The 12,500-nt window shown below is 31.8% G+C and overlaps 1 protein-coding gene across 1 annotated transcript in view; it reads right to left on the bottom strand.

Moving 5' to 3' along the window:
• Positions 1–2,049: 2,049 nt before the first annotated feature.
• The window catches only part of pemt (phosphatidylethanolamine N-methyltransferase), a gene marked incomplete at its 3' end in the record, with an annotated part of 49,364 nt that continues 38,913 nt past the window's right edge, over positions 2,050–12,500 (bottom strand). The window contains 2 exon segments of the mRNA NM_200158.1: positions 2,050–2,176; positions 7,230–7,375. Coding sequence (NP_956452.1) covers positions 2,050–2,176; positions 7,230–7,375 — 273 coding nt within the window.

Here is a 12,500-nt window from a genome sequence, read left to right as displayed (position 1 = left end):
AATAAAAAAGTTTTTACAAAATAAAAATTTACATTGTGTCAAAATTAAAATAATAATAAAAATATAAATTTTTTCCGAATTTTTTTTACTTTGTACCAAATGTAAAATTTTAATCATAATATTAATAATAATATTAATAATAACAATAAAACGTTTTTTTTTAATTACATTGTATCAACATTTATATATTAATGATAATAATAATAATAGTCACGATAATAATAATAATAATAATAATAATAACAATAATATTAATAACATTACTATTAATAATAATAATAATAATAACAATATTAACAATACTACTACTACTACAAATAATAATAATAATAATAATAATAATAATAATAATGTTTTTCCGAAATAAAAAATAACAAATAAAACTAATAATAATTAGGGGTGTCCATAGTAAACACTAATTTTATTTTTTGTGAATGTATTTTTTTCTTGACCACAATAAATCATTTAGATTAAATACAATTTTTAAAAAGATGAATTTTATATTGAGAACGACAAAATGGTTAGCAGTAACACATTACAGACATTTATAAAAGTTGGTTCAAACTATCTTTCTGTCTTCGAGACGCCTGTTATTTAGCAGAAAGAGCATCCAGAAATAGCAGCACATGTACTCCTGAGAAACACCAATAACAGCAAATAACATCTGTGTAGCTCAATCTCAGACAGTCTGCTCTCTTTCTCTCCGCATAACGCAGTTGTGATGGGACAGAGATGCTTGTTCTGGGGATTTTAGGAGCTGTATTTGCTTTATTAATGAGCTTATAGTTCAGACGTGCAGAACGACACAACATTGGCTCCGTCTCACCATGATCAAATAACAGCTCATTAGCAGATTCTGCTGGTACTTTGGACTGAAGTAATCACGCTGGGTTTTGTTAATAGTGTTAAAACACTGTGTGTGCAATATGCACTGCTGGTGGAAGGATGTATATGGAGGAAACCATAATACATAGTACCACTTCACTTTGATTTTAGTAAAATAATAAAAGTTGAACCAAAGTTATTCAGTCAATTAATGATCTCTATAAAAAACTATGTTTCACCTATGAGTGAATGAATTTTTAAGTAATTTTTAAATAATGATAAAAGTCCCCCCCCCCCAAAAAAATTACATTGTACTAAAATTAAAATAATGTTATTAATAATAATAATAATAATATAATGAAACAACAACAACAACAACAACAATAATAATAATAATAATAATAATAATAATAATAATAATAATAATAATAATAATAATAATAATAATACAATAAAAATAATTTACATTGTACCAAAATAATAATAATAATAATAATAATAATAATAATAATATAATGAAACAACAACAATAATACTAATAATATTAATATAATGAAACAATAATAATAATAATAATAATAATAATAATAATAATATAATGAAACAACAACAACAATAATAATAATAATAATAATACAATAAAAATAATTTACATTGTACCAAAATAATAATAATAATAATAATAATAATAATATAATGAAACAACAACAACAATACTAATAATATTAATATAATTAATATAATGAAACAACAATAATAAAGATAATAATAATAATAATAATAATAATAATAATAATAACAAATTACAAAAAGAATTTACATTGTACCAAAATAATAAAAATAAAATAATAATAATAATAATATTAATAATAATAAAATAAAAAATAATTTACATTGTACCAAAATAATAATAATAATAATAATAATAATAAAACGTTTTTCCAAAATAAAATGAATTAAAAATAATAATAATAATAATAATAATAAAACGTTTTTGCAAAATAAAAAATATTGCTTAAGAGGGCTAATAATTTTGACCTTAAAATGGTTTAAAAATGAAAAACTGCTTTTATTCTAGCTGAAATAAACCAAATAAAGACTTTCTCCAGTAGAACATTATTACAGGAAATACTGTGAAAACTTCCTGAATCTGTTCAACATCATTCAGGAAATATTTTAAAAAGTTAAAAAATGTAATAACTGTGACTTCTGTGAACTGTAAACAGAGGTCAGACTCACATTAATGCCAGGCCCAGGTAGTTTGCAGTGCTGCCCCAGTACATGGGATTGTCCATCACATTAAAAGGGAAACCAGTCACCTTCTGATCCATCAGGATGCCGAAATAATCCCCTGTTAAAACAATAAAGCATGTTAAGGTCAATATTATTAGCCCCCTTAACCCATATTTGCTTTTGATTGTCTCCAGTACAACCCACTGTTATACAATGACTTTCCTAATTACCCAAACTTTACCATAATTACCCTAGTGAAGCCTTTACATGTCACTTTAAGCTGAACACTAGTCTAATATAGTCTAATATGATGTGCTGTCATCATGGGGAAGAGAATAGAAATCAGTTACTAAAACTATTATGATTAGAAATGTGTTGAAAACTAAATCTTCTCTCTGTAAACTGAAATTGGGGAAAATAATATACTGGCGGGCTAATAATTCTGACTTAATATGAGCATGCTATATTTATCTTTCACACATAAACCCCAGGGAAGCAGCTAATTATGGGCTTGAGCTTGACAGTCTGTTGCTGAACACTCTCACATATGGAGGAGAGAAAAGCATCACGGCGTATCTAAATTCAGTGTCAAGATTATAAATAGCCTTCTTTGGTATCCCTGTGTGAGTTAATTACGAGAAACACGAAGCAAGAACAGCGTGCGCGAGTGTGTGCCTTGTATTCCCAATGTTGGGGGACCAAATGTCCTCACAAGTATAGCAGTACCAGTAAATTTTGACATGTTTTTTGGTCCCCATGAGGAAAACGGCTTGTACATCAAACATAATATTGTATTTTGAACATTTAAAAAGGCAGATTGTTTCCTGTAAGGTTTGGGTTTTGGGGTACAGGGAGAGTATTTGCAGTCTGTACAGAATAAAAACCAATACATCTATCGGAAGTACCCATAAAGATAGCTGTACAAGTGTGTGTGTGCTGTCAAAAGAATTAATTGCATTTAAAATAAAAGTTTGTGTTTACATAATAATATTAATTATTCACAGGAAAACAGGACACAAGAACTGTGTGAGTGTATACCTTGTATTCCTTATGTTGTGGGGACCACATGTCCCCACTAGTATAGCAATTCCAGAACCCACAGCTGTTGTTTTTTTTTTACTGTAAAGTTTACACATTGTTTTTTACAGTCTACGACAAACAAAAAAAATAAAATAAAAATAAATAAAAATAATAATAATAATAATAATTATATGTATATGTATATATGTATATATGTATATATATATATATATATATATATATATATATATATATATATATATATATATATATATATATTACTGCAACACTGTTTAAATTACTGTGTTTTTAATGATTAAATTTTTAATGATTAAATTTTAGCAATTATTTTACATTGTAAATATGTAATACAGTAATTTAGCACACAATTTTGACATTTCTTTCATGTTCCTACCAAATATTACCAGTTAAATTCTGTCAACAACAGCGGCTGTCGTTCATTAGTAAAAATTTCACAGATTTACTTACAGTACACAACGAAAAAAAATAAAAACAGTAGTTTAGTGTAAATATTGAATTTTATTTCACACTCATACCATGTTTTTAATAGTTAAATTCCAGCAATAACAGCTGCCATTTTTTACTGTATTTTTTTACAGTATACGACAAAAAAAAAAATACTGAAATACGGTAATTTACTGTAAAATGTAGAAATGTATTTTACCTTCCTACCATGATTTTACCGGTTAAATTTCGGCAATCGCAGCTGCTGTTTTTTTTATCACTGTAAAATTGTAGAGATTTATTTTACAGTGTACGATAAAATTTTTAAACAAAATACAATAATAAACTGTAAAATGCAGAAATGTATTTTACATTCCTACCACATTTTTAACAATTAAATTCCAGCAACCACAGCTGCCATTTTTACTGTACATTTTACAGTTTTCATTTTACAGTGTAAAATATATGACAAACGGTAATTAGGCAAAGAATTTTGACATAAATTCAACATTATCTTTGTTACATATTTTCAGATTATATTCAAAATTTCAAAATAAAAATAAAAATCTAAGTTGCTCTTAAAGTAATAAAAATATGTCAAATAATAAGTTATCATGGTGAATTTAATTCTTTTTGGTTTAAAAACAAATAGTTTAAGAATTATTTAAGGGAAAAAGAATACAAGAGTTAATTGTTGTATTGCAATAGTAGATAAATCAATTAGTATTAATATAAGAAAGAAATAAATGATTGAATGCACAGAGCTGCTACTAACTAACAGCCAAACTAATAAATAAACAAATAAATTGATTGATTGATTGATTGATTGGTTGGTTGATTGATTGATTGATTGATTGATGAATGATTGATTGATTGATTGACTGACTGATTAATTGAATGATTGATTGATTGATTGATTGAATTATTGAATGATTGATTGATTTATTAAATGATTGATTGGTTGATTAATTGATTGATTGATTGATTGATTGATTGATTGACTGATTGATTGATTGATTGACTGATTGATTGATTGAATTATTGATTGAATGATTGATTGATTAATTGATTGATTGAATTATTGAATGATTGATTGATTGAATGATTGATTGATTGGTTGATTGATTGATTAATTGATTGAATGAATGATTGAATGATTGATTGATTAATTGATTAAATGAATGATTGAATGATTGATTGAATGATTGATTGAATTATTGAATGATTGATTGATTGATTGATTGATTGATTGATTGATTGATTGATTGATTGACTGATTGACTGATTGATTGATTGATTGATTGATTGATTGATTGATTGATTGAAGGCACAGAATTTCTACTAACAAACACGCAAACAAACAAATAGGTAAATAAATAAATGATTGACTCCACAGAGCTGCTCGTCCACCTGCCGACCGTTTTCATGTGTGATAACTCTGCCGTTTCTTTGTGCTCATGAATGAACTGTATCTGTCATTCAGAACAGCTGTGCGGCTTTTATTTTCTGCGTTTATAAAAGCGATTGGAGGCTCTACCTGACGCTTATATAACAGATGAGTTCATTCTCCTAAAAATCAGCCTGAAGAGAAGCAGCGGCAGGAGCTCGGACGGCCAGGTGTGTGTTACCAGCAGACCTTTTGTCCAGAACTGGGTCACAGAAAAAGGCGAAAATAGGGTTAAAACCTAGATATGAGCGCTTACATATATTCCTGGTTACAAAAGATGGTCTAGTTTTGAACTGGATCACTAAATGAAGCTGGACTTTTGTTTGGGATGACCTGGATAAAGCACTAGTAGTTACAGCAGTGTTATGAGACGACACATCTGTGTCTTAATTACCTCTATTAAATCAATAATTTTTCAGTGCAGGAGTGCTAATAATGTTTGCCTTCAACTGTATATTAATTTACTTCATTTTATTTGATTATTTGTCATTTTATTTCTGCATCCAGCATGTTTATGTTTGCTTCGCAGCACTGTGCATTTAATAATTCATTTATTTATTTATATTTGATTATTTGCTCTGTGCATTTAATCATTTATTCGTTTCTTTGTTTTGTTTCTCTACAGTTTCATTAGATACTTTAATTAATACCAATTAAATGATCTACTATTATAATAATATGTTTTATTTCTCTTTAAACCCCTTTTTAAACTATTTGTTTTTTTAAATAAACCAATTAGAATCAAATTTACCATGATCACTTATTATTTTACATATTTGATCTATTTTAGGCACAACTTTTTATTTTATATTTTTATTATTTTTTATATTATTTTTTAACAAATATATTTCAGTAGATACATTAGTTAATACTAATGTACATATATACTATTTTAATATTTGCTTTTTAGATTCACTTAATTGTTTACATATTTTTATTAAGAAACTAGTTTGAATACATTCTTCAGATTTTGAAATATATAATTATATTGAAAATTAAAAAGACATAATAAAGATTATATTGATTTTTTTTAATGAAATACAAATTACATTGAAAATAATTTCATTAAATTTATAAAGTTCATTGAAAGAGAACCAAACACTGCACTTTTTAAACTAAATTTTAAGGTAAGTGGTTACAAACAATTATTATGGGCTGAATTTAAACACAAATTAAATGTAGTAATGTTCAACTTCACTTGTTTGTTTAAATTCAGCCCGGATAAATAGTTTATAAGCACTCACCCTAAAGAAAATAGTAAATCACATAAATAATTTTTCAGTGCAGGAGCGCTAATAATGTTTCCCTTTAACTATTTATTCATTTACTTGCTTTAAATCATTTAATTTGATTATTTGTCATTTTATTTCTGCATCCAGCATGACTCACGTATCCGCAGAAGCACAGTTAATCTCTTAGTCCGCCGACGTGTGTGTGTGTGTGTGTGTGTACTCGACTGTAAATTCTCCAGTAAATCTGCCCTGTTTTCTCTCCTGACCCACATCTCACCTTTTCTTCTTCTTCGTTTTCTCTGTGTCTGTGATTGTGATTGTTTGCTGTTTAAGCGATGGACTGATCTGAGGTCAGTGTGTGTGTCAGCGGAGGTGTGAATCTCACAATCACAATGTGCGAGCGCATTCATACAGAACATTACGTGCCCTGTAGACCGGCAGGATTAACACTGATATCCTCATATATATGGATGGAGCGCTGAAAAACACACGCGCTTACTTATTTTGAGACCAATCTTCAGCTGGTTAGCAACTAAAATCATTCATATTCTGCTTGATATGTGGTGTAAGACGCTGTAGAGTAAGTGTGATACAATAAAAATGTATAAATATAACATAAAGGTGAGTTTTTACATACAGTTGAAGTCAAAATTATTAATCATCCTGTTATATATTTCCCAAATGATGTTGAACAGATTCAGGAAATTTTCACAGTATAATATTTTTTCCTCTGGAGAAAGTCTCATTTGTTTTATTTCAGCTAGAATAAAAGCAGTTTTAATTATATATATCAATATTATTGGCCCCTTCAGCAATATTAGTGTTGGATTGTCTCCAGAACAAACCACTGTTATACAATGACTTGCCTAATTACCCTAACTTTACCCTAATTACCCTAGTGAAGCCTTTACATGTCCCTTTAAGCTGAATACTAGTATCTTGAAAATTGAATAGTAGTGTGTATCTGTAGTTGTATTTAACTGTGGGGTATTTAATGAAGATTTTACCCAGAAATGTTCCTGTGACGCCGAGGGCCAGAAAACTGCTGATGACCAACAGAGAACCGACGGCCATCAGAGCCGCTCCGGCATAATAAACCTGCAGGTTTTCCAGCAGATCCCAGCGAGATTGACCCTTCATGGCCACCGTCACGCTGAAAAACACAAAACAAGAACATTACAGATGCAGATTTACTCAAGCTACTTATTTGAAGTGAGCTGAAACAGCACAGGCGGTACTGTGGCTCTGTGGTTACCCAGCAGACACATAATGTCATAAGATGTTAATATTTAGGGCTCAACAATAAGGACTGCCCGATGGCCCAGGGCCAGCGTGAGAGATGCTCGCGACAGTAGACAGAATCGTTGCTGGCCTGATCAGGCTAGTGCTGCCTTGTCACTAAATTTAAATAGACGGCAACATAACCGTAACATCAAACTATGAGGCTAAAAGAAAACGTCTGTTTCATTTAAATGAGTACATTAAGTAAATTAAGTGATGTTTTCCATAGTTTGCCATCACTTTTAAGTCAGCCACCTTTTGTTTTGGAATAAAATACCTGCGCATTTTCCATACTGCTATGTTTTACTGCTAAATATTTTAACATTTTTCAAACATTTAAATTCTGCATTCACATATATTATTTCGTGACACATTATTTAATATATGTGGCTAATAAATAGCAATTAACTTATTTTTTCTTTTTTTTTTTTTAGCGGGGCCAGTGAAAATTTTGGTAGGGCAAGTAAAAATCTGAATCACTGGTCCAATCAGGCCAGTTGAAAAAATCCTTAGCGTTGAACCCTGATATTGGGTTGGATTTAGGTCGTCAGCATCTAATTACAATGTTTTAATAACGGCGTTGACATGACGCTGATGTTTGGTGGATTTCAGGTTGTTAGAAAGTGACTAAAATCCAACGTGGAGCCGACATCTTAAACCAACGTCATATTGACGTCAAATACTGACGTTTATTTGTCAGGTATGGCAACCAAAATCTAATGTCTGACAGACGTCACAGTGGTAACGTCCACACAACGTAAGCTGCAACATCATTAGACGTTATTGGACATTGATTTCTGACGTCATTCCGATTTTCATTTCCAAAAAAAAAAAAAAAACACAACGTCCCCCGAACTTGGGGTACAAAATCAATCTGACACCATGTTGCACTTAAATCTGCGAATAATCAAACCTAACTCCTTCACGTTGTCCCAACACAAATCGATTTTTACAGAGTGAAAATAAAATCAGTGCTTGTTTGCTTGTGGAATCCAAAGTAAGGGATAATGTACATCCAGCCGATTGTTTTTCAGGAAATAAAGCCTGATCAGGAGCTGTTTTTTAAGACTGAAGGGTGTTTTTTTTGTAATAACAACCATCTGGATGTACATTATTCTGATTATTACACTGATACAAGCCATTAAACTAAACAATTAGACAAAACCTTAAGTGTGGGGGCTTTTGGAGGCATGAGACGGGAGCGCAGACATGCTCAAGACAGTTCTGGAGGGATTATTAATAGAACAATAGACTGCATCTCTTCAAATGCTGCAAAGTCCCTGAAAAATGGTGAAAAATGACATCACTGATGCTGGGATTTATCAACTAAATGCATTTCCATCTTAATTTATGCACATCTTTTCTATTCGAAGAGTTAATTATGCACATGTATTTTTATTTGTCTTGGTGTTTCCATTAAGCATATTTTATGCAATATTCCAAAATGGCCATAAAAAAATAGGTAGATGAAAGCCACTATTAAATGTAATTAAAATGAGTATTTCTCCCTTAAATGGCTGCAATGGTCAAAAATGCATACAAAAATGCAAATGTAAAGGGTATTGACTTCATAAAATATGACAACAGTCATTCTATAATCTAAATAGAAGCTTTGAATGCAAACTTAACGTGACGAAAATAAAATTCGGTACATCTCAGCAATCAGGTTTAATAAATTGTTATCTTGGAATAACATACCTTGTAATATATTGACTAACCAGAAACAATCATTCCAATTAAATCAACGTAATCGATTTGAGTTGGGACAACTCAGCATTTTTATAGTGAACACACCGAAAAAATGATGTCTGCAAAACTGTTGCAAACAATTTATTTGTGTTGAATTTAAACAAATTAAATTTAATAAAATTCAGCTTAATGTTTGTTTAAATTCAGCCCAAATAAGCTGTTTACAGCCACTTAACGAAAAAAGTAAATCCAAGGAATCATCCCTGAATATTTTTTTTCAGTGCATATGAGTTCATAATTTATTTTTCCAACATAATTTTCTAAACATGATGGTTTAAAAAACTCATTTCTAATAACTTTTATTTTCACCATGATGACAGCACATAATATTAGACTAGATATCTGACTAGTATTCAGCTTAAAGTGACATGTAAAGGCTTCACTAGGGTAATTAGGGTAAAGTTAGGGTAATTAGGCAAGTCATTGTATAACAGTGGTTTATTCTGGAGACAGTCCAACACTAATATTGCTGAAGGGGCGAATAATATTGACCTTAAAATGGGTTTAAAACTATTAAAAACTGCTTTTATTCTAGCCCAAATAAAACAAATAAGAAGAAAAAATATTATAGGAAATATTGTGAAAAATTCCTTGACTGAGTAACCAGAAACAATCATTCCAGAAAGCTGTGCAAAAATAATAATATTAATAAATATACAATGAATGAATCAAAAAGAATCAATGCATCCCATCAGCTCGCATTATGAATGACCCAGAGCGAGCCAATGATAGGCCTGAAGTGAAAGTGGGTTAGAAAGAGAGACTTTAATCTTATTTGTCTTTCTGCGCTGATCAGAGGAGTGTGTGAATGGAGGTTTTCCTTTGGCGGGTGTGAAGGCACAGATGGAGAACAGGCTGCTGAAGCGCTTGACTCACGGCTGTGTTTGTCAGACAGATTGACTGAATGCGAAGCTGATACTGCTCCGAAAACTCCTCTGACCCAAATCAAGAGTCAATGGAAATTTCCTGAGAGAGACTTAAAAGTTATTATTGCAGAGCCTGCAGACGGATCTACCAGATTATATGAGATTAAGTCCTCGTTTATGATGCTGAAGAGGCTGCGAGTGGGATTTACTGATGCTTATTTGGGGGGAACCAATCATAATTATCATTTTAATTCAGGGTCAAGAACAATTTAATTATCATAGACATAAAAAGCTAATAAAGAGTTTTCTAATCATATTTAATAACTCATCTAATAACTAATTTAATATTTGCCATGATGACAGCACATCATATTAGACTGGATATTAGACTAGTGTTCAGCTTAAAGTGTCATGTAAAGGCTTCACTAGGGTAATTAGGGTAAAGTTAGGGTAATTAGGCAAGTCATTGTATAACAGTGGTTTGTTCTGGAGACAATCCAACACTAATATTGCTGAAGGGGCGAATAATATTGACCTTAAAATGGCTTTAAAACTATTAAGAACTGCTTTTATTCTAGCCCAAATAAAACAAATAAGACTTTCTCCAGAAGAACAAATATTAAAGGAAATACTGTGAACAATTCCTGAATCTGTTCAACATCATTTGGGAAATATTTAGAAGAAAGAAACTCAAAGGTTTTTAAGCACTCAAAGAAGAGTAAATAGCCAAAATCAAGTTCATTTCTAGCCCTTTAAGAGACACACTTTGAACTAAGGGTGTCACGATTCTCCAAATTCTCGATTCGATTACATTTTTGATTCTAAAGGCACGATTCGATTTTCGATTATGAATAATTAATTAATTAATGACCAATTAATTATTTGCAGCCTACCGTTTAAACTACCTGACCTGCATGGTCTTTGTTTTACCCATAAACAAATCATACAGTAAATGAATAAAGGCAAGACACACACATAATTACCACCTGTCAATCACTGTTTCTGCGGGACTCGTGAATAGGCAGTGATCTGTGTCGTTATAATGGCGTCGGTAAAAAAGACGCACAACCAACAGGAACCAGCCAACAGTATCTGAGGTGTTCGCTAAAATGACGAAGTACAAGTGAGTGAAAGATTGAAGCAGTCCTCTGACTGCCTGGACCTGCTGTCTCGAGCGCATGGCTGTGTGTGCGTCTGTGTCTGTGTGGTCACGTGATGTGCATTTTCAGAGGTAGAGAGGAAGGAGGGCTGCTCAGAAATGCTACACGCCACTGTGGATGTCAAATCGTTGTCGTTCTAAAATGCCATTTGAAGACAAAGACAGTGTAAACAGGGCCTGAGTGTGCACTTTTCGCCAGCGGATTTGCAACGGGGGCGGGTGGAGGATCGCGATGCCGGTGTTGTCTATCGGACGAACCGTACGTTATACGTACATAGCAGAGCTTGCAAAACTGTGTTTTTTTTTTGTCGACAACAGGAACGTTGTCAACATAACTCACTGGAAATCCAAAATGCTTAAACCGGCGACTTCATTGAAAGAGGAGAGGGTTTAAGCTCTGTCGACGGGTCTCCTGCGTCTGCAGTTTAACAAGCACTTCAACAAGCCTGTTTTTTCCCGCTTGGCAAGCCAAGCTGACGTGACATGGGGGCGTGGCAGCATCGACGATTCTATTTTTTGATTCGATTATCGAAATTGGGCATAAATATCGATCGATTTCGATTAAAAATCGAAATCGTGACACCCCTACATCCATCCTCCATTACTGTGGGCTCATTTTCTCAAGTCCTTTCAGACAGAAACGATCCATAAATCTTCCTTCTGTGTCTGTCTTTCAGTCATGAGAAGCTGAAAACACATAATTGGGTCTTCGGTGCACATGTTTGAGAAGCACCTGACAAGAGGAAGAGGAGCTTTCAGGAGGACATGAAGAAACGTGATGTTTGTTTTCTGGGTCAGGGCTACACATTGACACTCGACTATTCAACAGAGGAAAAGATCAAGCTTTAGAAGAGCTCCTTTTGTGTGGGTTTTTCACGCCTTCAGCTTTCTTTAGTGTGCAGCGTTGCTGTTTGAGCATGAAAAAGGTGTGCAAAGTTACAAAGCAACAGATCAGATGGATAAAGTTCACGATTTTTGCACCTAAAATGTAAATAAAATGCTTAGGGATTAATAAAACATCAGATAAAACAATTGTCCTGCCATTTTGCTTCTGTAAACTAGCTAGGAACTTTTGCCCCGCCTCCACATTCTTCTGATTGGTTGACTGATTTAAAACTGATATTGATCCTAGCAATTTAAAGCTGCTGAATGTTCCTCTAAATACTATGCTTGCAGAGAAAGAAACATGCTAAACATGCTCTGTAAAACAATGCTGAAGTCAG

Source organism: Danio rerio, chromosome 12 (assembly GCF_052040795.2).
Source record: "Danio rerio strain M-AB ecotype USA chromosome 12, GRCz13ab, whole genome shotgun sequence".
In the NCBI taxonomy this organism is placed as follows: domain Eukaryota; kingdom Metazoa; phylum Chordata; class Actinopteri; order Cypriniformes; family Danionidae; genus Danio; species Danio rerio.
This window is presented reverse-complemented; position numbering and strand designations above follow the sequence as displayed.